We start from the raw sequence: 24,342 nt of genomic DNA on the forward strand, positions 1-24,342 counted from the left end.
GTGGTCGGTTTGTGGTAAGCTGGAAATACAAGATCTAAGGAAAAATGATAACTGACATAGAAGCTGTTACAAGTGCTCAAGAAACTCAGGGTCAGAGGATTCAACAAGAGTCTACTGTGTTGGAGAAAAATAGAATACTGAAATAGCAAATGACCGAAATGTGTCAAGCATGGGCCAATGGTCAAGGACAGCCTCGTCATGAGTCACAATTTGCTACACAACAAGAGCAGTACCACTCTCCTGAGTACCACTCGTACTCGTTTGATCTTCCTGCAAACATTGAGAAGCCTGCCCGAAAGATGGTACAGGAAGAAATGACCCAAATAGTGAAAAGCTTAGAACAACAGTTAAAAAACATGCAAGGGTTGGCAGGTCAAAAGAATGTTGCCTTCAAAGATCTATGTATGTTCCCCGATGTCCACTTGCCGCCTGGTTTCAAGACTCCCAAATTTGAGAAGTATGATGGACATGGAGATCCCATAGCCCACCTGAAAAGGTATTGCAATCAACTAAGAGGTGCGGGAAGAAATGAAGAATTGTTAATGGCTTATTTTGGGGAAAGCCTTACGGGAGTAGCCTCCGAATGGTTTATGGATCAAGACACGTCTCGCTGGTATGTCTGGGATGACATGGCACAGGCTTTTGTCAAACAGTTCCAATACAACATTAACATTGCCCCAGACCGCAATTCCCTTTCAAACTTGAAGAAGAAACCAACTGAAAGTTTCAGGGAATATGCCATTAAATGGAGAGAGCAAGCAGCTAGAGTTAAGTCACCCATGGATAACCACAAGCTAATCAATGTCTTCCTTCTCGCTCAAGAGCCAGATTATTTTCAAAACATGATGTCCGTAGTGGGCAAATCCTTCTCGGAAGCAATCAAAATGGGAGAAATGGTAGAGAATGGTCTTAAGACAGGCAAAATTATAAGTCAAGCAGTTTTTAAAGCCGCAACTCAGGCTGTCCAGGTTGAATCTGATAATTTCAGTGCACGAATGAGAAGGATGAAGAAATCATGATGACAACAGGTTCGAGAAGAGGCCCCAGGAAAACACCTTGAAGGTATGTGCGGCCTCATCAAGTTTCCCATGACTCCCCTAAGCATTGCTATCCACCTCAGAACCCACAATACTCTGTTGTTGCACCTCAGTATGTTTCCCGGCCACCAAGACACCCCAGAAGGCAAGCACCAGCACTGGAAAATCTCCACCAGCCTCCACAAAATTTTCAATGCCCTATAACCCACATCCAAACCAGGGGTATAGAAGGGAACAAAGGCTGAAAGATAATTTTACACCAATAGGAGAGTCCTATGCAAGCTTGTTTGAGAAATTAAAGCAGTATGACATGATTGCACCTATTCCTCCAAATCATGTGGACCCACGTGCAAGAAGCTTTGACCCTTCTAAAAGGTGTGAATACCATTCTAATGCCCAGGGGCACAATGTTGAAAGCTGTCGGGATTTGAAAAGAGAAATAGAAAGGATGATCGAGGAAAACCTGATTGTGATCCAAGACAGTGACACCCAGAATATCGTGCAGAATCTTTTACCTGCACATGATGATGCAGACTTTGTGGGGATGATGTGTGGTGACAGGGAGTATGAAAATCCTCTCGGGAATTTGCTAACTGAAGTTAATGATTTTGAAATTGGAGAAGGCTCTGCTGATCCTGATGAGCAAATTTGTGGCTAAATGTCAAGCTTAGCAATTGAAAAGTCATTCCTTTCTCACTAGGAAGGAATCTTGGTAGTTTGTTTTGATATTTTTTCTCTTATCTGGGTTAGTTTAGGGTTGTGATCCAGATTTTATTTGTTTTATTTAGTCAAACCCTTCTATCCCTTCATTCTATTTGTGTGAGTCTTGTCTTTCTGTTTTGTTGCTATTTTCATTAGCTAGGTTATTTAGGGATGTAACTCGGATTTTAGGTTGTTTGTCTTGTTGTTTACTCAATGAAATACAGGTTGTCCTTTTGTGTCATTCCATTCTTAGTTCTTTTCCCGTTAGTTTTAATGACATGACATGCATGCATAATTTTTGGCCAGATCTTAGAAAATTGATTTAAGTTTAAATTGGACAACTGAGAAAAAGGCATTTTTGAGGATGAATAAAGAGTTAAAATACTTGGAACAAAGGTCGAGTAAAATTCACCTTCAAATCATTGTGAAGATCGGGCTTGAGGATGTTTAATCAATTGAAGTTTGTTGGAAAGTTTGACATTAAGGGATGGAAAGTGTCTTGTGACCACGACACATCAAGAAGACAGACATGTTCATCAATGCTGTGATCGCGAAAAGATACTATGTTTGGCGTTCTCGAGGCTGGGAGGCCCTTTTTCTGCTACCCAATCACTTTATATCCTTCGCTACCCCTTTTGAGCCTGTGTTATTTTTCTTTGATCACCTCTTTTGGAATCAAGTTTTGAGTCAAGAGTCAAAAAAAAGTCCATGTCCCAAGAGTACAAACTGTGGCAATTTTCAAGTGAAAAAAATGAAGAAGAAAAGAACTGGCAAAGGTCCATGCCCCTAGAAAATAGAAGTTGGGGAAACTTGTTTGAAAAAAAAGAGGAAAAGAAACAAAAAGATAGATGAAAAAAAAGTTAGGTTAGATGTTTGAACTACGTTCGACCTGATTCCTTAAAAAAAGAATATGTAGGCAGCCTCACGGTTCGGTCCAACCAAATAAGAATTTAAAAGAAAAAAAAAATCAAAAAAATCCCCCAATAGCTGAAACTGGGGCAATTATTTTATTTCATTTTTAAAAGAGTCGATTCCAAAAGATGTAAGTATACAACCCCGTCATCTTTAGTCTGTTTTGAGCCTCATGTCGGCCTTTTTTCCAACCCTATCCAAAAACCTTCCAAATAAAGACCTCCCAATATGCCTTCAAGAATGCCAAGAGAAGCATGCAATGAGCAACGGTTTCACACGACATATAACATTGTCAAGTTGATCGCACAAGAAAGTAAAAGAAAAAGAAAAATAAGGAAAATGAGAGAGTCTTACTAGTGAAAACCTTCACGGGTACTGCAAGGCGACGGTAAGCAGAGATGAATAAATGAGAGAGACTTGTTGGTGAAAACCCCTCGGGCACTCCTTGTCGAAAGTGAGTCGTGAAGCTGATGCGAAGAATTGGCATAAATAAGCCCGATTTCAAAGGTCATAAGAATGGTAAAAGGGAAGTTTGGATTAGTTTGGTAGATCGGCCGTTAAGTCCAAAATGCATGTCATGATCATTAAAGCTAGTTATTGAAAAAAAAAGCAAAAAAAAAAGAAAAAAGAACTCTTCCTTCTATCCTTCCGACAGGGGCATTTCTTGCTAATACTTGTTTCTTTGCATCATTGTGTCCTTCACTCCGAGTAGGTCCTTGTCAAAACAAGCAAGAAAAGATTTCAAAATCTGCTACCAGCTTTTCAATTGCATAAAACAAATTTGGCCAGCACTAAGCTGTTTCTGCCAATATACCTTGAGGATTCATACAAAGGCTTCCCCAAAAAGACTCTTGTCAGCCTACTTGGCGCAAGCAAAGATAACTGGTGATTCTCTCTGACAGACAAGTTGCTCAAAAGCAGGAAGTCATTTAAGATATCGGAAAAGGTCACCTAAGCAAAGATCTCCAATTGGGATAAGGCTGTTTGAGCTGCAAATAAATGGTACTGATGTGAAACAATCAGAGTTGGTGCAGAACAAAAGTCTTTTGAGACCGACTCAAACTGATTGAGCAGAAGTCACGCTGCCCAAGACTCAAGGCTACAAACCGAACACTATTTTCAAAACTGACCAATTTTTCTTTGTGTGAAACAGGAACAAAGCAGTGCAAAGAAAGTGGTTCAAAAAAAAGAAAAAGAAAAGAAAAAAAAACAAAAAAAAAGAGAAGGAAAAGAAAAGAAGAGAAGAGCTGACAAAGGGAAGATTCTCAACTCTTTGCCTTTATTTGTCTTGCTAATTATGCATAAAATCTTGCCATTGATCTTCGCAGTTTTCCTCCTAGGATAAAAGTCCTAGTCTGATGGATTTCCTCCCAATATCTTAGTCTGATGAAACTTTCTCCTAAGATAGAAAACCTAGTCTGGTGAATTTTCTCCTATGATAGAAATCTTAGTCTGATGAATCTTTCTTCTAAGATAACAAAAATAGACCTAGTCTGATGAATCTTTTCCTAGAATCAAAATCTTAGTCTGATGAATTTTTCTCCTAAGATAGAAGACCTAGTTTGATGAACTTTCTCCTAGGATAAAAATCTTAGTCTGATGAATCTTTCTCCTAAGATAACAAAAAAAAAAGACCTAGTCTGATGAATTTTCTCCTAGGATAAAAATCTTAGTCTGATGAATTTTTCTCCTAAGGTAGAAAAACCTAGTCTGATAAACTTTCTCCTAGGATCAAAATCTTAGTCTGATGAATCTTTCTCCTAAGATAAGAGACCTAGTCTGATGAACTTTCTCCTAGGATCAAAATCTTAGTCTGATGAATCTTTCTCCTAAGATAACAAAAAGGGACCTAGTCTGATGAACTTTCTCCTAGGATCAATCTTTAGTTTTCTTAAGTTATTAGTCTTTAGTTTTCTTGAAATCAGGGGTCCCGCCTGGAGAATAGGGTCAGTTTTTACTTTAGTCAAGCTTAATTTATAGTTTTCCGCAAGCTCAATCCTAAATCTAGAAGACGCACTTCCTAGTCTGGGTCATTCAGGTTCTGTTCTTAGCAGACGCACTTGCTAGTCAAATATTCTTGGTTTGATTCATAGGTGATTTACAGTTTTATTACACTCACAGATGTTCCCAATATCAAACTGGGGCAGGAAAATTTCTTTTGTTTTTTCTGTTTTGTTGTAATCAGACGCCCACCTGGAGAACAATGAAAGACAACTCAAGTTTCTAGGGAAAGAAGTGTCGAAGGAAGACAACTCAAGTTTCAAGGGAAATCAGTTTCGAAGGAAGACAATTCAAGTTTCAAGGGAAAATGGTTCAAGGTGCAAGGGAAAACAGTGTCAAGTAACAAGAGAAGACGGTTCAAGTTCAGCAATCAGGTGCCCACCTGGAAAAAAAAGGGAATTCAATTCAGAATGCAATTCAGGTCAGCAATAAAAGAAGCTCGCGTCAAGAATGCGAGTCAGCAGTCCAAGATGATCAACAGAAGTTAGTCACAATCCAGAATAAAAAGAAAAAAAAAAAAGAAAAGAGAAAGCCAAGAAGTGAATCCAAATGCAGAAGTTAATGAAAGATGTGAGCTGCTCAAGACAGGGCTGAGGTCATAAGCTCTGCATGTCCCGTCTTGGTTTGAAAAGCTGAAGAAGATTGAACCAACACCTGCGGTTAACAAGCATCAAGATTCAGATCAGGGTCCGTATGAAGAACCAACCAAAACTCAAGATCATGCTTCAAAAGACTCATAGATAGGAATCTTGTAACTCGTAGCTGATAGGCTTAGTTAGTCTTTTTTATTTTTTATTTTGATGTAATAACGGGACCGCAAACCGGAACCTCAACGGAACGGCACGTCGCTCGACTCTCAACCTCGGCACACTCCATCATCTCACTCACTTCTGAACTACACGTGGCCCGATTCCTTTATAGCCAAGGATATGTAGGCAGCTCAGATACCAGGGCTCGGTCACATTTCCTTTTTCTCTTAGTTTTAGTCTCTCCAAATAAAGGTCGGGTCAAAAAGCCTATTTAGTCGTTCTTTGTCTGAAAATACTTCGTCTTTCCAGTCAAAGAGGGGCAGCTGTAGACATGTGATTTTTGACCCTCCCCAAGATTTTTTATACTTTAGTATGTAAATATTTAATTTAGGTCTAATATCGTTATTTCAACTAATTTTGACTCTTTTACTTTATTTTATTACAAGAAAATAAAAATTACAAAAATATTTTATTTTATGTACCTTTCATAAAGTAAAATAAATACGAAAATAGTACCTTATTTTTATCTTTATATAATCTTGGAAAAAAAAAATATAATAGTTTCATGTTTTAATATAGTTTAGTTTAATTAATTAAAATTTATTTTTTGCATCATGTAGTATAGTTATCTTATATTAAGGAAATTTAGCTATGGTTTTAAATAATAATTTTTGGAGTCTTCTTAGCCCAAAATTGAGACACAAAAAGACATGGTCCAATCCAATTACCCTTAGTCCATTCTTCCCAACCCATTAGCCCATTTAAGTGCAAGATTTAATTTTAGCCATCTATTTTCTTCTAATCCAATGACCATGATCCCTTCCTACTTCCATATAAAATACCCAATTATAGAAATCCTACCCTTAAGTTTTCAATTCCAAAAAATCTTGCTAACACACAAAGACGGTAGCCTTACGATTCTGATTCAACACTTTAAAAAATGTTGAATTATCTTAAATGGGTACACAATTGCTTCAAGGTTTCTTTTCCTTCGCGTAAAAATTTCTAGAATGAGTTTGCTCTTTTGCTCCATTGGTCTTGTTTTTTTTTTAGCTTTTCGGCTTCAAACTTTTTTTTGTTTTATCGCTTTCAAATAAGTCTTAAGGTTTCTGGTCGACTGTTCCTGCATCGGTTAAGCAATATGGCTGAATTGGTTGCGGAAGCCCAGCTTAATTAAAAGTTTATTGAGAAGGCTGACGAGTTGGAATCTCAAGCGTGGACGAAATTCTCTGCATTAACGCTTTGTCATTTCCAAGGAACTGATTTGACCGAAGGTTTAGTTTATCTTTGATTGGGGTTGATTCGGGTTTCAAGTTTTTCCGGTGTCGATTTGAGGTTCCGGTTTGCAATTTCGGTGTTTCAGTCCAAGGATTGTTGCCTTGTTTAGTCCGATTGACTTGCAATTTTTAGCTTTGTTCATTAATAAAAGGTCAATTTCTCAATTCTCATCCTCATTTTCTTGTGTTATAATAGCTTGGTACGCGTGTTGGTTAATTTGTGATTCCACGTTGTTTAAGTAGCAGTCTTAGTTTTCCTTTAAATTGTTTCAATTAGTTTTTATTTCGATTGTGATGCATGTAGTCTTGGGTTCTTGAATAAATACTTTTAATTGGGTAGATGAAAACTAAAGTTGTTTCTTTCTTGACAAGGAATAAGAATGGGCCATAAGGTGTGTCTTGAACTATAAAGAATCTAGGTCAAGTAATAGATCATGTTCACTAGCCCTTGGCCCCAATAATATCTTGTTCATAAATTTGGCCTTATAACAATCTCAAAAATTAGGAAAATAATTCAAATGCGTGGCTTGCTTTAGGCGCGCTAGTTAATAATTTACCTTCCTAAACTCGGGTGTGCATTTCATGTGACCCAAATCCAAATCTCAACAATGTTAAATAAAATGTGTCGCGGACCGCGGGTGCATTTCATGTGGCGTGGTTCAAGATGCGTTTTAGATAACGTTGAATCTTCCTAAAATTAGTTAAAAGCGGCTAATAAGTTAAAAATGTACCATAGGCTAAAACATGGGATAAAATCAGATAATTAGGCCAATTATAACAGTTGAGCGACCGTGCTAGAACCACGGAATCCGGGAATGTCTAACACCTTCTCCCGGGTTAACAGAATTCCTTACCCGAATTTATGTGTTCGCGGACTGTAAAACAGAGCCAATCTTTCCTCGATTTGGGATTTAAAACTAGTGACTTGGGACACCCTAAATTATCCCAAATGGAGACTCTGATTTCTAAATAAAATAATTCCGTTTTGATTGTCACTTAAATTGGAAAAAATTCTCTTATACCCTTCCGGGGGTGTGAAAAAGGAGATGTGACAATCATAATATGCAAATAAGCTGCAACGTCATTACAACTCAAACATCAAAAGTAATGTATTCAATATGAAATCTTATATGTATCTCTTAAGGAGTAATGAATCTTGAAAGAATTTCGATATTATAATTTTATATTATTTTTAAAATGCTACTTTTATTTAACATGCTTTCTATTTGGAAGAGAATTTATATAAAAATATAATTCACAATTTAAATATGATTCTCTAGCATCATTTGTTTTTAAGTTTCAACAAGTTAATAAAGTGACCCATAATTCACCATACTATACAATGATAACTAATTATTTGTAAATTGTTACTAGCAAATACTGAGCTATTAAATTAATATGTATTATATCTACTAAACGTGAAAAAATAATATTTAGGAAAATAATTATTAAAAAATTATGGACTATTATATAATAAATACATAACAAAAATTAATAAATACTTTTCAAATAAAAGATATATATAAAATTTACTATCATAGTAGTCTTAGTGAATAAGGTGCAATAATTTTTATTTTAATTATGACATAAACACCCTTAAAATAAGGAAAAAGTAATTTTGAATAGTCAACAATTTATTAAGAAAAATTAAGGATTTACAAGGTTAGTACGCACAATTAGATAAAGTTCTATTAGGTGAGCCCAGTACGATGAGCGTTGGGCGTGTCCGGGGCGTAAGTCTTGACGATCGAGGCGTAAGTCTCACAAAACTAAGCCCCACACATAAGTCCAGGGGCGTTTTACGAGTGTTCCGTCCCAGGGCGAGTCCCAATTCTGCCTTTTAAAACAGAGGTTGGTAGTTTATATTTTAACAATCTAGTACTTTTTTTTTTCTGTGTGTGTGGTCAACTTAAAAATATAAGGCTACAAAAGTGATATGTGTGGATCAAGAATTCAAGCCCAAAAAAACGCTTATAGGATTGGGCCCATAATAGAACGACCCAACGCTAAGGACTGTAATTATCAAAAGCCTTCACTCGTGTCACAAAATCATGGTCTTTTCAAATACGACAAGAGGACAAAACAGACCTTTGATCATTGAGAATGCTATAGAGATGGGAAGTCGTCATCACACTCATCTCCCTTAGAAAAACAAATGCTTTAAAATTATGAGTTGTGTGTTCAGTTTTAGTGAAGCAACAAGTGTAGTCAATGTACATGATAAGCTCATTAAAATATTTCAAAAAATAAACTTGAAAAATACTGCTCGATTAAAAAATTGTGCAAGTACCATTGATCTCAGCTACTAATCCCTATGAATATCATACTTAATATAATTAAAAATGAATACATATGCTGTGGGACCCACTCCAAAGGGAGGTGATTAAAATAATTATAAATTCCCGAATATAAATCATAGCGAAGGTAAAAACACTAGATAATATTATCTTTTCATCTGTCAAAATTTTTGTAGATAGAGTCATCCAACACCTATGCAGGTGGAAAGTAGCAAATACCACATGAAATTAGTGTTACTGCGTGCAATCTAGCTTGAATACACGATTATCAATTATGACAATAATTATTATTATAACAACTATAGTAATAAAAAACTACCCAAAATATAGAAGTTGATAAGTTCACTCTTTTTTCTCGAAAGGAAATCCAAGAATAACCCCCATCACAGCAAAATCTATTTTGTCTCATTGTGCTGGTTAGCTGCAGTTTTAAAACCTTAATTTATTCTCATACTAAATTAACTTATTAATTTGTCCTTTTTCTCGTTTTAAAGTGAAATATAATTTTCTTTCTCATTTGCTAGAAGTTAAAAAAAATTGCAGCTCAATATATTTTTATCTAATTCGTATTAACCTATTAATTTGTCCTATTTTTCGTTTCAAAAAATTGAAACACAATTTTCTTTAATTGATTTTTCTTCATTCAATAGAGTAAAAAATAGTTACAACTAATTATATTTTTGTTTATTTAGTTTATTTCACGTTTTTAAAATGTCAATTTAATAAATTAATTAGTTAACTCAATTAAAAAATAATGTTATAAAAAAATTAGCTTTATATTATAATTTATATTTATTTTTTATTATGTCACTCTCTAAATGACTAGTCTCCCGGAAACAATCTCTCTATCCCTCCGGCGTAGGGTAAAAGTTTGCGCACACTCTACACTTCCAGATCACACTAGTGGAATTATACTGCATTGTTATTGTACTCTCTAAATGACTACTTTTAGAAATCAAAAGTCAAGAATACTTTTTAATAATTTATGTTAAAATTAGCTATTATTTGATCAAGTCTTAGTGGATAACGTTATTCAATATTTATACCAGTGAAAGGTAATAAAATTCTATAAAATTAGCCAAAATATGTATAAGTTGGTCTGAACTAAGTAAAAAGCAGGAGGATGACTTTTTAAGAAAATCTTTATGATGGCCCTCTTTTTTAATTAAAAAGGTAAAGAAAAAAAAGAGAAAAAAGAAAGACAAGGGGGTTAGGGGTTTTTGTTTTGTGTAATGATTGCAGAGGGGAGTTTTTTTTTTTTGGGGGGGGGGGTAAGTGGGGCCCATGGAGGGGGCAACCTTTTGTGGTGTGTTGTTTTAGTAAGAGGGACTCTCACTTTCATGACTCAGTAGTCAGTCCACTCTTGTCTGTCCTCCAATTTTATTTTGTAGTTTTCTCTTTTCCTTTTTCATCATAATCTTTAATCATATTAGAAAGAACAATGACATCTAAAATTATATAAAAATAAAAATCTTTTAAATATTCAAGAAAAATATTCGTACTGTCCTCCATTAAATTATTCCGGTAAAAGTTATAGAAAGACATTTCCTCCCTTTGGTGTATGCAAGAAACGAATGTTATCCTTTTTTTTTTTTTAGTTTTGAAAGCGAATGATTCTATTCTTTTTTAAAATAACAGTAGTGTCTCGCTTTATTTGTGAATATCTCGATTATTTACTAGGTATCTGTTATTCTACTAGCACAATAAAAAAAATCATCTAGTATTTTATTTTTTATATTAAATTTAAAACCCCGATTTTTAAGGTTTGCATCCAAATTTTTTACCTTTAGATTAGACCACTGGAGCGCAAAGATGATTATTTTCTATGGTTTAAATAATAAGAATATTTCAAAATCAAAATGTATTTTTGAACATGTGAGAGGCTCAATATGAGGGAACAAGAAAGAATTTGATAAACTATCATAGAAATATTGTTTACGTGATAATAATACAGATATTTTACAATATGTTTGATTTTAACCAAGTTTAAGTTAGTAGTAATAGATTATCTATAAATATTGGGATCTTTACATAAATAACCGGTTATATTTATTATTTATTTTTTTAACCATATACATAAATTATATATTCATTATACAAAATTATACACATATAATTCATAAATTATGCATATATTATACATCCACCGACTATTTTCCGTTTAAGCGATTTGTGATAAGAGTCGGCGTAATAGATCATTGACATACTTGCGCTGAGACAAATGCAAACCAGAAGAATCCCATGACGCCTCGATTCCTAGAAAATAAGATAGTCGCCCAAGATCACGTACAACAAATTGTGATTGCAAGCGGCCTATAAGAGAGCTGATAAGAGTGGGACTAGTGCCTAGCCCAAGGAGGTCATCAACATAGACTAAGCAAAACAACTTCTCTCGCCCAGAGGAGAAGTAGAAGAGGGAACAATCAACCTTAGATCCAGAGAAGCCATATGAAAGTAAAGCATCTGTCAAACATTTGTTCCACATACGAGGGGCTTGTTTAAGCCCATGTAGAGATCGTTTGAGTAGGCAGACATGGTTAGGATAATTGGGATCCACAAACCCAGGGGGTTGAGACATATACACTACCTCGTCTAAGTGACCATGCAGAAATACATTGGAGATGTCAAGCTGAGTAATGTGCCAATTATTGGTAACACCCAAGGATAAGAGAAGGCGGATGGTGGCAGGTTTTACTACTAGGCTAAAGGTGTCAACATAATCAACACCAGGACGTTGATGATATCCCTTCGCAACAAGCCTGACCTTATAACGATCCACAGAACCATCAGGCTTTGTTTTGGTCTTGAAAATCCACTTACACCCAATGACATTTTGAGATTCTGATGGAGGAACGAGTTGTCAAGTACCATTCTGAAGAAGTGCATTATACTCGTCATGCATTGCACGACGCCAATGAGCAAATTTTGCAGCTTCAGAGTATCATGTTGGATCTGTAACCTCATTGGTCTTGGCAGTAAATGATGTAAGTTGCTTAGGTTTTAAAGAGCCCATTTGAGACCTAGTGACCATGGTATAAGTTTTAGACTGACCTTGGCTAGAAGAAGACACACCGCTAAGATCTTTAGACAAAGGTCCAAGTTTCTGTAAGGCAGATATCAATGATAATTCACTTATCTCATCAGGTGAAGCAGTAGATATTGATGTGTGTAACTGTAAAGTCTGCTCCGTTTAGGAAGAGGAAGGTCCACATGAGGCATCACATGGAGCTTCTAAAAGGTGCTGGTCGTGGATCGAGGATGGCACCTGGACAGTGATAGGATCAGTTGTATGTGTTGATATAGTGGGCACCGTAGCATTATCCTTAGCCGCAAATGGGAACACATGTTCATCAAAAACAACATGACATGAGACATAAAACTTTCCAGAAGATGGATTAAAACACTTGTAACCTTTATGAATCTTACTATAGCCTAAGAAAATGCATGATTTGGAACGAGGTGAAAGCTTACTTTTTGTATATGGACGAAGCCAAGGAAAGCATAAGCATCCAAAAATGTGCAAAAAAAGAATAATCAGGTTTCATGTTAAACAAAACTTTAAAGGGAGATTTGTGATTCAGACGGGGAGTTGGAAGTCTATTGATAGTGTAAACAGCAGTTTCAAAAGCATTAGTCCAGATTTTTTTCTAGAACATTAGCATGTGTTAACAATACACGTCTCGTCTCATAATATGACGATGTTTACGTTCAACACAACCATTCTGCTCTGGGGTGTAGGGACATGAAGAGCGTTGTGTAATACCATTCTCGCGTAAATAAGTAGTTAAGGCTTGAAATTCGCCCCCCCTAAATCTGCTTGAAAGGATTTGATAGGGCAACCAAAGTATTTTTCAACAATTGTCCGAAATTGGATAAAGACGGATAATACTTCAGATTTAAATTGGAGAAAATAAATCCAGGTATATTTGCTAAAATGATCAAAGAACATAACGTAATAGCGATATCCATCATTAGAAGTAATAGGGGTCGGACCCCAAACATCAGAACAAATCAAATCTAAAGGGCCATTGGCCTTAAAACTAGACTCAACAAAAGGGATTTTGTGACTCTTGCTAACATCAAAAGCTGAACATAAAGTAGGAGACTTATAAGTAGAAAAACAATAACTTAAGATGGCAGTGCCCAACGGACAGTAGGATAAGAGGCATGAGCTAAGCGAGCATGCCAGACACCAAGTGAAGCAGCATAAGAAGGAGATGAGAGACGCGACTGCATATCTGGGAGTGCATATAAACCATCATCTTTCGGCCCTTTGTGAAGAATGCCCGTTGTTTTCAAATCCTTAATCAAAAAATAATTAGGAAAGAATTCAATAGAAACCTGATTAGAGGTAGTAAAGGAACTAATGGACAATAAATTTTGTTTGGCATTTAGAACATGAAGAATGTTATCAAGAGAAAAATTACGATTAGAAATAGATATAGAACCTTTTCCAATATGAGAGATGGGCAGTGTTGAACCATTACCTAAGGTTACTTCCTCTGGACCTTGATACTTGGAATGGATGGCTAAATTGTCAAGATCAGTTGTTAAATGATGCGTGGTGCCACTATCCATCAACCAGTTCTGTCTAGAATATGTTGGAGTGCTTGCTAAATTGGAAGAAGGACGACCAATAACTCTAGGACCATTAGTAGACTTAGGCGAAGGGCAAACTCTTGCGATATGACCTTTGCCTTCGCAATTGTGACAAATAATTCCAGAAGTGTCATATTTTGCTTGTGTACCAGTGGAGTTTAGATGGTTACGATTCTGGAATTGCTGGGAATATCCTGGACCACTAGCACGTCCACGACCTCGACCTCCACGGCCTCTACCTCGGCCTTGTGTGGATGATAAAGAGCTTTGAGTGTAATGGGCAGTGGGAGCTATAACAGTAAGGGCTTCACCCCTTTTTAGTTGTCTTTCTTCGTTCAATAACATGCCATAAAGGACATCAAACGAAATGTCTTCATGATGAGATTCAAGGGCTATTGTGAACGGGCGATATGCAGGGCCTAGACCAGCAAGTACAAACTCAACGTGTTCATCATTATGGACTAGGTGTTGCAGAGCAGCAAGCTTATCTGAAATCGCCTTGGCACCTTGAACATAACTCTCAATGGTGGCATTATCTCGACGCAAAGTATGCAGTTGCGTCTTTAGTTCACGAACTTGTGGCTTGGAACCTGACGCATATGCTATCACAAGTTTATCCCAAGCTTCACGAGCAGTTTCTGCTCCAACCAACTGTGATAAAACACTTTCCGAAACCGAAGCAACAATCCAACTCAACACGAGTTGATCTTGACGAACCCAAGATTTATAGGCTGGATTAGATTGTTTATCATCTAAAAACTCGGCTGGTGCTGATTCGCTACCATCAATATGATGGTTAAGACCACAACCACACACCATGGGAAGAAACCGAGTCTTCCATAACAGGAAATTCGACGACGTGAGCTTTACGGGCAATTGATGAGCAAGATTTGGTGTGGAAGGGTATGAAATCATAGTATTGCTGGAAGAGGCTATGTCTTTAGTCATGGTGTATTGTTGTAGTGCTACAATTACGGGAAAGAGAGAAAAAAATGATGGCTGTTAAGCCACTATGGCTCTTGATACCATGATAAGAGTCTGCAGATTTCTCTGTTATAGATACATGAATATATATATATATATATATATATATATAGACACACACACACATGAGGCTTATGAGTCCTAACTAAACTATAGCACTTGGGACACCAAGTAATGAACTATCCTAAATACAACAGGCTACATATAGTTTCAGGTATAGTAGGATTGTATTCTTTACAATTGGGCGGGCGACTATTTTGTTAGTAGTAATAGATTATCTATAATTATTCTATACTATAAGTAGTTATTTATTGTTGTATGTATGATACTTTAATTTGATAGGGTTTCGGATGATAAAAATAAATAAATAATACAGATAGTCAGACATTATACCCGTAAAGCAAAACATACCAATTTATTCAATTTTCGGATTTAAAATAAATTGATTCCTCAGATTTTTATTTGTTGTTTGTTATTTTCCTTTTTAAAAATCTTATTCTGTTGGGCAATAAAGGTGTTAAAGATTCCGTGAAGTAGAAAAATGGAAAAACAAATCTGAAATAAACAAATGTAAAATTGCAGGAGAAAATTGACAAAAAAAGAGAGAGAAACACATAAAAAAGGGGCAAAATACTCTTAACCATCCAAGAACAACAAGGGGCAAAGGGTTTCTCACTTTTCTCCCCCCACTAGTTGTTATATCAGGTTTCTTTCTCCATTATTTTCACTCATGTTTTTTCTCCTACCTTCATTTCTCCAACTCCTTTTTTTTTTTGTGGTAGAAATTCTATTATGTAAGCTGATTTTTGTGTATTTTTCTTTAAGAATCTGTCTATTAAATTAAATGTTTTTTTTTGGGGGTTAATTTTTTCATTTCTGCAAACCACTTTCGTAGGTTTTGAGGTGGATTTGTTTCTCTCAAAAAAATTGAGAGGGGTTTTATGGTAAACTTAGGAATCTGAACTTTTGGGCATAACTTGCTGTTATATGTTGATTTTGGGGTTTTCTTGGATCCTCTAGTTTTTGTTGAAATGGATATCAAGGTCTGATTTTTGTTTTTATGCAATATGGTGGAGTTTGATCTTTCATTGGTGTAAAGTTTGGGGCATTTTTGTGTGTTGGAAGAGGAAGAGGAAAAAAAAATTCTGGGATTTGTCTAAATTTTGCCAAAGGGAGAGGCTTTGCTCAAATTTTGAGATTTTGTTTGGATTTTTGATCCTATTTTACCTTATGGGTGTTTCTGGGAAGAATTGATTGTTTAGTTGTTTGGTGGACAGTTTTGGGTATTGAATTTGATTGGTCAAAAATGGAAGAAGACAGAATAGAAAGTGGGATCAAGATTAGTACAGATGAGTCTCAGTGTTTTGAGATGGAAGTGGAATCTTGTGAGACTGGAATACCTGGTTTGAACAATGAGAATGGTGAAGGAAGCAATGGTAATGTGGTATTTTCGAGAGAATCTCCGCTTGTAAGTAAAGACTTTAGATCATCTGCTATAGTTGGAGGAGGAGGAGGGTGTAATTGTGGAGTTAATAAACTTAAAGCCAGATTGTCTAGTTCAGACTGTGAGGTTGGGAAAAATGAGAAATCGGGGCATGAGAAGAAGCTTAATAGACAAGAGAGGATCGAGTTAGGGCGATTGTTTCAGGGTGCTGTGAGTTGCCATGACTGGGAGCTCGCTGAGAGTTTGATTCTACTGGCGGATCCCCTGACTCTGAATGATGCATTATGCATCGCGTTAGATTCGATATGATTTTTAAGTACACAAGAAGAGTTATATGGGATAACAGGGTTGATTAAGAAGATCATTTCTAATGGTGCCTTTGATTTCACTCGGGCAGCCCTAAGGACTTCATTTCTTGCTTCTTGTGTTTCTGCTTGCCAGAGTAGGACTATGAGCCTCGCGGATACCGTGACTGTAATGGCACAAAGGTCAGAGATTTTGCCCTTTTTCCGTGACATCATTTATGTGATTGAAGTTGGACTTTCCTCACATAAACTTGAATTTACTTTTTGATGGTAGAAAAAGTCCGAAGGACATTCAATTTTCCATTTGATGTTCTACCATCTCTTAAATATGCATATCTGGTAAAATTAGTACAAATACTGCATATTGTTTGAAATCTTAAGTTCTTCCAAAACCATGAATTTTGGATTTCCACTCTGGACGTAGGTCTAGAAAGTTTTCTTGTAAATCTAATTTCTTGCTGGCATGTATACTGACCTGACCCTAAAGAGTCATATCTATTCACTTGAAAGAGCATCTTACTAGCTTCCCAGTCTCGAACAATCTGTGACATTCATATCTGCCCAAAATTCTTAATGCTGACATTTCTACTTTCAGTCTTCTCCAGACATGTAAGCATTAAGAACATGCATCTGCTTATTGGTAAAGTAAATAAAGAATCTTCATATAATTTGCTGGTCTGTTATCATTTCTGCATGTTTAGGATTTCAATTGGTAATGATTTAAGAGTTTGAGTTTTAACTTTTGATATTGTTTTTTTTTTCCTTCCTTTCCTTTTTCACTTTATGTCTATTTTATTCTTATGTTGGGTGCTTGTGTTGCTCAACTTTTGGCTGGATTTTCGCCCCTACTCTTAGCAGGTTGCGTGAACGACTTCAAGAGTGCAATGGGGATGAAGTTTTGAAGGCAGAAGCTGGTGCTAAGGTTCAGAAGTTCACTGAATGGGCTCTTAAATGTATTGGTTTCCATTCCCGCTGCCAAGGGAACAGGGATAAGGTTGGGCATAATGCTGCTGTTGAAATACAACTACAGTTGTCGGCTTTCAAGACTTTCCTTGATCTTGCTGGGAACCACCTTACAGGAAAGGATTTCACGGAAGCATTTGACGCAGCTTGCTTCCCACTTACACTCTTCTCTAGTTCGTTTGATCCGGGCTGGGCATCGGGTATTTCAGCTACGGCAATCCAAGGACTGCTTGGCATGTTGGTGGAGGGCGGTGCGGACAATGTCAACCAATGCTTTCTTGAAGCATCTCGTTTTGGGAGCACTGAGCTTGTCCGCATTCTTCTCCAGGTATACTAGCATTTACAATATTTGTTTTGTACCTTTGCTTTTAGAAAGACATATCCTCCCTTTTAGTCAGTTTTACTTCCGAGTATTTTTCCAAGGTTACTGTGTTTCTATGGTGCTTGATATATTAAGTTTCACTTGTAATGCTTGTTTGGTTTGACATTCTTTCTTTCTCGCCCTTAACTTTCAGTCAGGCTTAGAAAAGTACTTTTAATATTTCACTCCAGTTTCACTTCGAGAAAAAGCAACAGAGACATAAACAAGTAAAGAAAAATTTACATATACACCACAAAACCGATGAAGATCTCAAGTTGAAGTGATTTACCTTATTCCAGTTCTTCTCCTAGTGCGAGGGCAGTTAAACATCCAAATATAGTGCAGCATGCTGGAGTGACTTGTTAGGTAGAAAGTCGATTGAAACTTCATTAGAGTGGTGTCTTTTTGGCCTTTATTTCTGCACAAGAACTCATTACCTTTACTAATATTCTAACAAGTTACACCATAGCATTGAGGTTTGAAATTGGTATATCCTAATAAATTAATTATTGAGAAGATTCATCAGAGTTCCACTATTTTTATGCTGGTTATCAACCTATCGCAATAGCACTGGTAATACTACAATAGTAGACAGTGTGTTGGATATGGACAAACATTAAGAACAAAAATCTTGAAATGAGAAGACCATGGCTTGAGCTTCACTAGGACGAGATTGTAGGTTTTTGTATATAGCTAGTTACATACGGTGCAAATAACGTTAGGACTATCGAGCAAGAGATATGAGGGGCATTTTCCATCAGTTTTTTAGGTTCAAACATCATGTATAGAGTTCAATATGTGAGCGTCACTATACAGATTAAGAAAGCATCTAAAGTAATTTAAAGGGAGAATAAAGTTGAAATATAAAATTAATTCCTCAATGTAGTAGCAGAATCTCCCTGCTGTGAAAAAGAATAGTAGGATTGTCCCCTTTGCTCCTTGCCCTACTTAGAACTCACTCTAGAGAAGGAAATTGGAGATTTGTTCTTTCTGGTGTGTCAGAGGTGTGCTAAAGCTCTGAATTTAGGTATAAGCATGGAGCTATGCTCCGGTTATGAGGTGTTCTAATTCGTACTAAGGCATTGGTCGTGGCTCATATACACTTCCACTAGGAGAGGAAACTGTTAAACAAAACATATAACAAACAAAGGTACATACAGACCCACACTACACATATATAGATTGAGTGTATGAGAGAAATCTTATCGATGATTTATGGTAATGGTCTGAAATAGGAAAGGAGAAGCTTAGTTAAAAATCTAGTCACCAAATCCTTGCATTAGAAACTTATAATCTGTTAGAAACCTAAAATTTAAAATGGTCATTGAGGATTGAGCTTTGTAGGCCACTTTTTACTTTTTACTTTGCTATGTTTGACTTTTGCTTTTCTTTCTCCCCCTTCATTTGTCCATATATTGTTGTTTGTGGTAATATTGATTTTTCTTGTAAGTATATAAGATTCTTTTATTTTTCTCGTCATTTGTACCTTTTTCACTAAACTACAAGCTTTAATTGTACTTTGCAGCTAAAGTGCTAGTAGATTTGACACTTTTATGTTTTTCGCCTTTAACAATGTTGGTTTTCTCCTGAATGTCATTAGAAAATGACACAATTGATTATGTAAAAAATGTGTTTTCTACTTGAAAAGAACAAAAAGGTAGGATGTAGTTTCCTGATAGTATTCAGTAACGTGGGGTTTTTTCTCCAAATACAAAAACTATGCTTCAATCCCAAACAATTTGGGGTCAGTTGTATGAATCTTCTTTGACCATGTTTCTCCATTTAAACTCATCCCAAGCCAATATCATACAAACTAGAAATGAAAAGTAGAAGTACTAGAAGTTCTCTATATCTTCTGCTGGCATATAAATCTCTAACAAGGCTAAAGACTCCTAGAATATCATTTTCGATCCCGACGTGTTTCGGATGCTTGAAGACCCCCAGACACGAAGTGCCTAAACCGTGAAAATGGGATTGTGGGAGAGCAATACAACGTCGTGCAACTAGGCGGCAGAGATGGAAGAGTTCAAACACTGGAATAAGAAGCAAGTTGTCTTCCTTTTTGATCCTTTATGCAAATGCGACCTTAGCGGGGTAAGTCCAGGCTTCGCATTTGCGAAGCTTTCTTCGCTTTTGCCAACAAAGGTGGATTTGATAAGTACGTTTTCAAATTCCTAAGTGCTTGTTGACATTCCTCATTCCATTCAAAATGATCCTGCTTATTAAGGGCTGAGAAGAATTTACAACACTTCTCTGATGATTTAGAGATGAATCTTCCCAAAGCCGCAATTCTCCCTGTTAATCTTTGAACTTCTTTCTTGTTTGAAAGTATGTCAGGGATTAACAGGGAAATGACCTAGAGTAGACGTACTAACATGACTTGAACATCCCAACGAATTGGTATTGCCCATATAGATCTTTTTCTTTCATTTTGCCCTATCTTTTGCTAAGTACAGATGGATTCCAAGAGATTATAGGTTTTCTAAGACAACTTCTTTTCATGTAATTTTATGTTTTCCTCATTCCCTTTTAACATCTTCACTCACCTTGGGTTCACATCTACAAACCGATGCATCTGGAGGTCGATTCAGGACACGACCAAACCATATCAAACAACCTCTCGTTTTTCCTTGATATGTGCTACTTGTACCTTCTAGCGAATGTGCTCATTTTAATGTTGTCTAATCTTGTATGATTGCACATCCATCAATATTATATCTTTGAGACACTCTTCTTGTGGATGTGGACTTTAGCTGCCCAACATTCACTCCCAAATGATTCTTAGGATTTGATGTCATGCGCATGTTTGTGTAGTGACAACTGTTCATGCCGAGAGTCAACTGCAACTTGGATAGGGTCCCTAAAATTTAATGTCCTTATTTCCTAGGTTTTAACCTTGTGACTGTCATAGCATCTTCGAAATCGTTGAGTTGTAATGTCACCCCTCTGTAGCCATTGATTTTCAGAAGCCTAATCGCTAGGAATCACATCGTGTTGTTGCTTTCACTGCTTCACATCCCACAAAATGGTCACGTGAGTGTGCATGCGCGCACGTGGTGGAGTAGGATCACTGGCGGAGTAAGAAAGTAGACAAAACGAAGAGCAAATGACCAGGTACTATCATCAAACAAACAACGTCCGGTGTTTTAATATATCATCGCAAACCCTCAAATTTTGTTTATGGAAATTAAACCTTTTTCCTCTTTAAATATGGCAGCTAACTAATCTATAAACGGCACAGTGGTATGTCTTTATTTTCTTTTCATAAGGGGAATATAGGAAAATGAGCTAGTATTTTTTTGTATGCCAAAGTTCATTTAATTTGGCAAGGGAGAAGTTGGTGATATTGCCAACTCATTGATGTTCAGCTACTGGGCATTACTTTGTGTTTTTGTAAGCTATTCTACTTTGGATATTCTTAATTGCTTCTCTAGATTGGGGGCTTCTTTGTATGATTGCTGAGGCTTGAATTTACGAGCAAAAGTTTCACCTTGATCATTGATTGAGGTTGTAAATGTTTTGAGTTATTTGTCTTGCATTATTGATTGAGGTGTACTATAGTATGGTTATATTTGCTTTGGCAACTGATAAACAGATGGGTTTTATGTTGTCAAGAATATTCTGCTGTTGTAATTTGTTTGTACTTCAGCTCACTTATGCTCGATGTCCTGATGAACACATCATGATTTTGATGCTGGTAAACTTGTATAATGTCGGTAGCGGTCTTGTTTTATTACTTCCAGTGGCAGTCTGAATTGTCTAATTGATTTATACTTCATTCGGATCAGTCGTGGTGTTTCTCTTATTTATAATGCTTCTTTTCACCACTTCTTTGTATGATTGCTGAGGCTTGAATTTACGAGCAAAAGTTTCACCTTGATCATTGATTGAGGTTGTAAATGTTTTGAGTTATTTGTCTTGCATTATTGATTGAGGTGTACTATAGTATGGTTATATTTGCTTTGGCAACTGATAAACAGATGGGTTTTATGTTGTCAAGAATATTCTGCTGTTGTAATTTGTTTGTACTTCAGCTCACTTATGCTCGATGTCCTGATGAACACATCATGATTTTGATACTGGTAAACTTGGTTAATGTCGGTAGCGGTCTTGTTTTATTACTTCCAGTGGCAATCTAAATTGTCTAATTGATTTATACTTCATTCGGGTCAGTCGTGGTGTTTCTCTTATTTATACTGCTTCTTTTCACCACTTCTTTGTATGATTGCTGAGGCTTGAATTTACGAGCAAAAGTTTCACCTTGATCATTGATTGAGGTTGTAAATGTTTTGAGTTATTTGTCTTGCATTATTGATTGAGGTGTACTATAGTATGGTTATATTTGCTTTGGCAACTGATAAACAGATGGGTTTTATGTTGTCAAGAATATTCTGCTGTTGTAATTTGTTTGTACTTCAGCTCACTTATGCTCGATGTCCTGATGAACACATCATGATTTTGATACTGGTAAACTTGGTTAATGTCGGTAGCGGTCTTGTTTTATTACTTCCAGTGGCAATCTAAATTGTCTAATTGATTTATACTTCATTCGGGTCAGTCGTGGTGTTTCTCTTATTTATACTGCTTCTTTTCACCACTTCTTTGTATGATTGCTGAGGCTTGAATTTACGAGCAAAAGTTTCACCTTGATATTTTCTTATTTGTTTGTTGCTGTGTTCTCTTCTCCCGGCATCTTTGGAGGGTAGAGCTGTCTATCATCCTCATCTTTGCTTGGTTGTTTTCTCTCATAGATTGCTCAAAGGAATAGCTTGGATGTTGATGTCGACTTGGCTCTGGGATTTGCCTCCCATTATGGTAAAATTGGAACTATGGAATGTCTAGTGGAAGAAGGGAATGCGATGGCTTTCTTGGGACCTTTGATGAGAGCTGCTGAAAGGGGCTGCATTCAGGTAGTTGACTGGTTTGTTAAAAGAGGTTGCAGAGACATGGAACTATGTCTCGCCCTCACAGCTGCTACCTCCAGTAGTCAGGTTGAAGTTGCCGAATATCTCCTTCCTCACGTTCCTCAGCATGTTCTTGCTGCCCTAAGTATCGAGATTCTTAAGGCTGCTGGTGAAAGAAGTGGCGGATCTCTCGATGGTGTAGCATTTCTACTAAGTTCAGACTTCCTCGGTGATCCAGCTGCCACTTATGCGGTTGCGGACAGCATCGCTAAGTTGGACGACGAGGCTGTCGCTCCTGAGCTCAGGTCTTTCCTTCGGGAGCATTGGTCGGAAGCTGCTTTCTCAGACGGGCTTAGGCAAGGACAAGAACACTACTTGAATATCGTGCGTATTTTGAAATGGGGGGAATCTCCCGTGTGTTTGGGGGATCTTCCCGGGCCCTTGAGAGTAGCAATAGCATACCTGCCGCTGTATAGGGAATGTGTCAAGGCAGGGGGTTGCTTGTTATCACAAAGGCTTAGGGGGCAGCTCGTGGAAGCAGCGAAAAGGCTTGACGGCGTCGTGTTGGAAGAGGTAAACCAGGGAAGAGAATTATTGGCTGTTTTGGAGCATCATATTCCCCCATTTTTGGTTAATGCATCCAGTGCTGCTTAGGATGATAGCATCTTTTAGACTTTGAAAAAATTTCACCTCTCTTCACTCTCCCTTCACAAAGTACAATAACACAATAGTTGGGTGGGGTTGAAGGTGAGCAAAAAGTCCTCAAGGTTGGTCAATTATCTGAATGCATGTTCTGATGTGTATGTTGAGTAAACTACATTCAGAAGGCTGGTAACGCGAATGGGCATACATGTTGGCTATTTTCGTGGCGGTTCTCCTTTATCCGGTGTTTACACTAAACCAATAAATATATGACATGTCTTTTCAATATCTACCTTTATCACTAATTATGATGAATTAACATATATTATCACTTCAATTTACCACTTAATCATGGTAAAGTAATGTGCGTTGGTGTAAACACTGGGTACTGGTTAGTTTTTTCCTTTTTATTTAATCTGAACTGTCTAGGAGTGTGATCCATCTGTTAAGCTTAGTATAATTCATAGCAGAATATCTGAAACATTTTAGAATTTTTCAAACATATGTTCTACTCAATTGGAACAGAGAAATTTCTTTCTAGCCTTACTCTGCTCACTTTGGATCTTTTTTCTTTAAAAAAAAATAAATTAAAATCAGGTTGAACTATCATGACTTTTTTAAAGGAAAAGAAATTATTGCCATTTGAAGGTAGCTAAATGAGTGAAAACGTAATAACTAAATAAGTTAGTTTTTATATTATTTGTATTTATTACTACCTAATAAGTAATAAGTGAGCAGCTGAAGCAAACAAAAGACGATTTAGAGGCGATAATGCTATCGCTTATCGTCAATATACATAATTCAATTCGAGCTAGCCTCTTCCCTCAAGTTTCATTTTAACTATTTTATTTCTTTTTTACTATATGGAGTTCGAATCTTTTGGTCCATATATAAATACTCCCTCCGTTCACTTTTACTTGGCATGTTTTGACTCTTTACGCCCCTTAAGAAATAATAAATAAAGTGTATAATTTATCATGATACCCATATTAATTGATGCATATTTATTGGATTTGAGAAAATGGTTTGAAATGAGTAATAAATAATATGGGTATAACAAGAAAAAAATGTCTTCTCTTGATATGCGTAAAGTTACAAGTAAATGAAAATTTATTTTTAATATACATGCCAAGTAAAAGTGAACGAAGGGAGTATAATTCAACAA

At 36.5% G+C, this 24,342-nt stretch overlaps 1 protein-coding gene across 1 annotated transcript; it reads left to right on the forward strand.

Moving 5' to 3' along the window:
* The first annotated feature begins 15,128 nt into the window (after positions 1–15,128).
* Positions 15,129–23,463, forward strand: LOC107827397 (ankyrin repeat protein SKIP35). Its single transcript, XM_016654535.2, has 4 exons — positions 15,129–15,263; positions 15,454–16,490; positions 17,166–17,598; positions 22,383–23,463. Exons 2-4 carry the CDS (start codon positions 16,453–16,455, stop codon positions 23,187–23,189), a joined length of 1,278 nt encoding a protein of 425 aa, XP_016510021.2. The 5' UTR covers positions 15,129–15,263; positions 15,454–16,452; the 3' UTR covers positions 23,190–23,463.
* The last annotated feature ends 879 nt before the right edge of the window (positions 23,464–24,342 follow it).

This window comes from Nicotiana tabacum, chromosome 5 (assembly GCF_000715075.1).
Source record: "Nicotiana tabacum cultivar K326 chromosome 5, ASM71507v2, whole genome shotgun sequence".
Classification (NCBI taxonomy): domain Eukaryota; kingdom Viridiplantae; phylum Streptophyta; class Magnoliopsida; order Solanales; family Solanaceae; genus Nicotiana; species Nicotiana tabacum.

Bases quoted from the DNA above. Each gene is read 5' to 3' on its own strand.
- LOC107827397 (XM_016654535.2), top strand. From the start codon at position 16,453: ATGAGCCTCGCGGATACCGTGACTGTAATGGCACAAAG. The intron at 16,491-17,165 runs GTCAGAGATTTT...TACTCTTAGCAG, and splicing joins GTGACTGTAATGGCACAAAG to GTTGCGTGAACGACTTCAAG. The intron at 17,599-22,382 runs GTATACTAGCAT...TTTCTCTCATAG, and splicing joins TTGTCCGCATTCTTCTCCAG to ATTGCTCAAAGGAATAGCTT.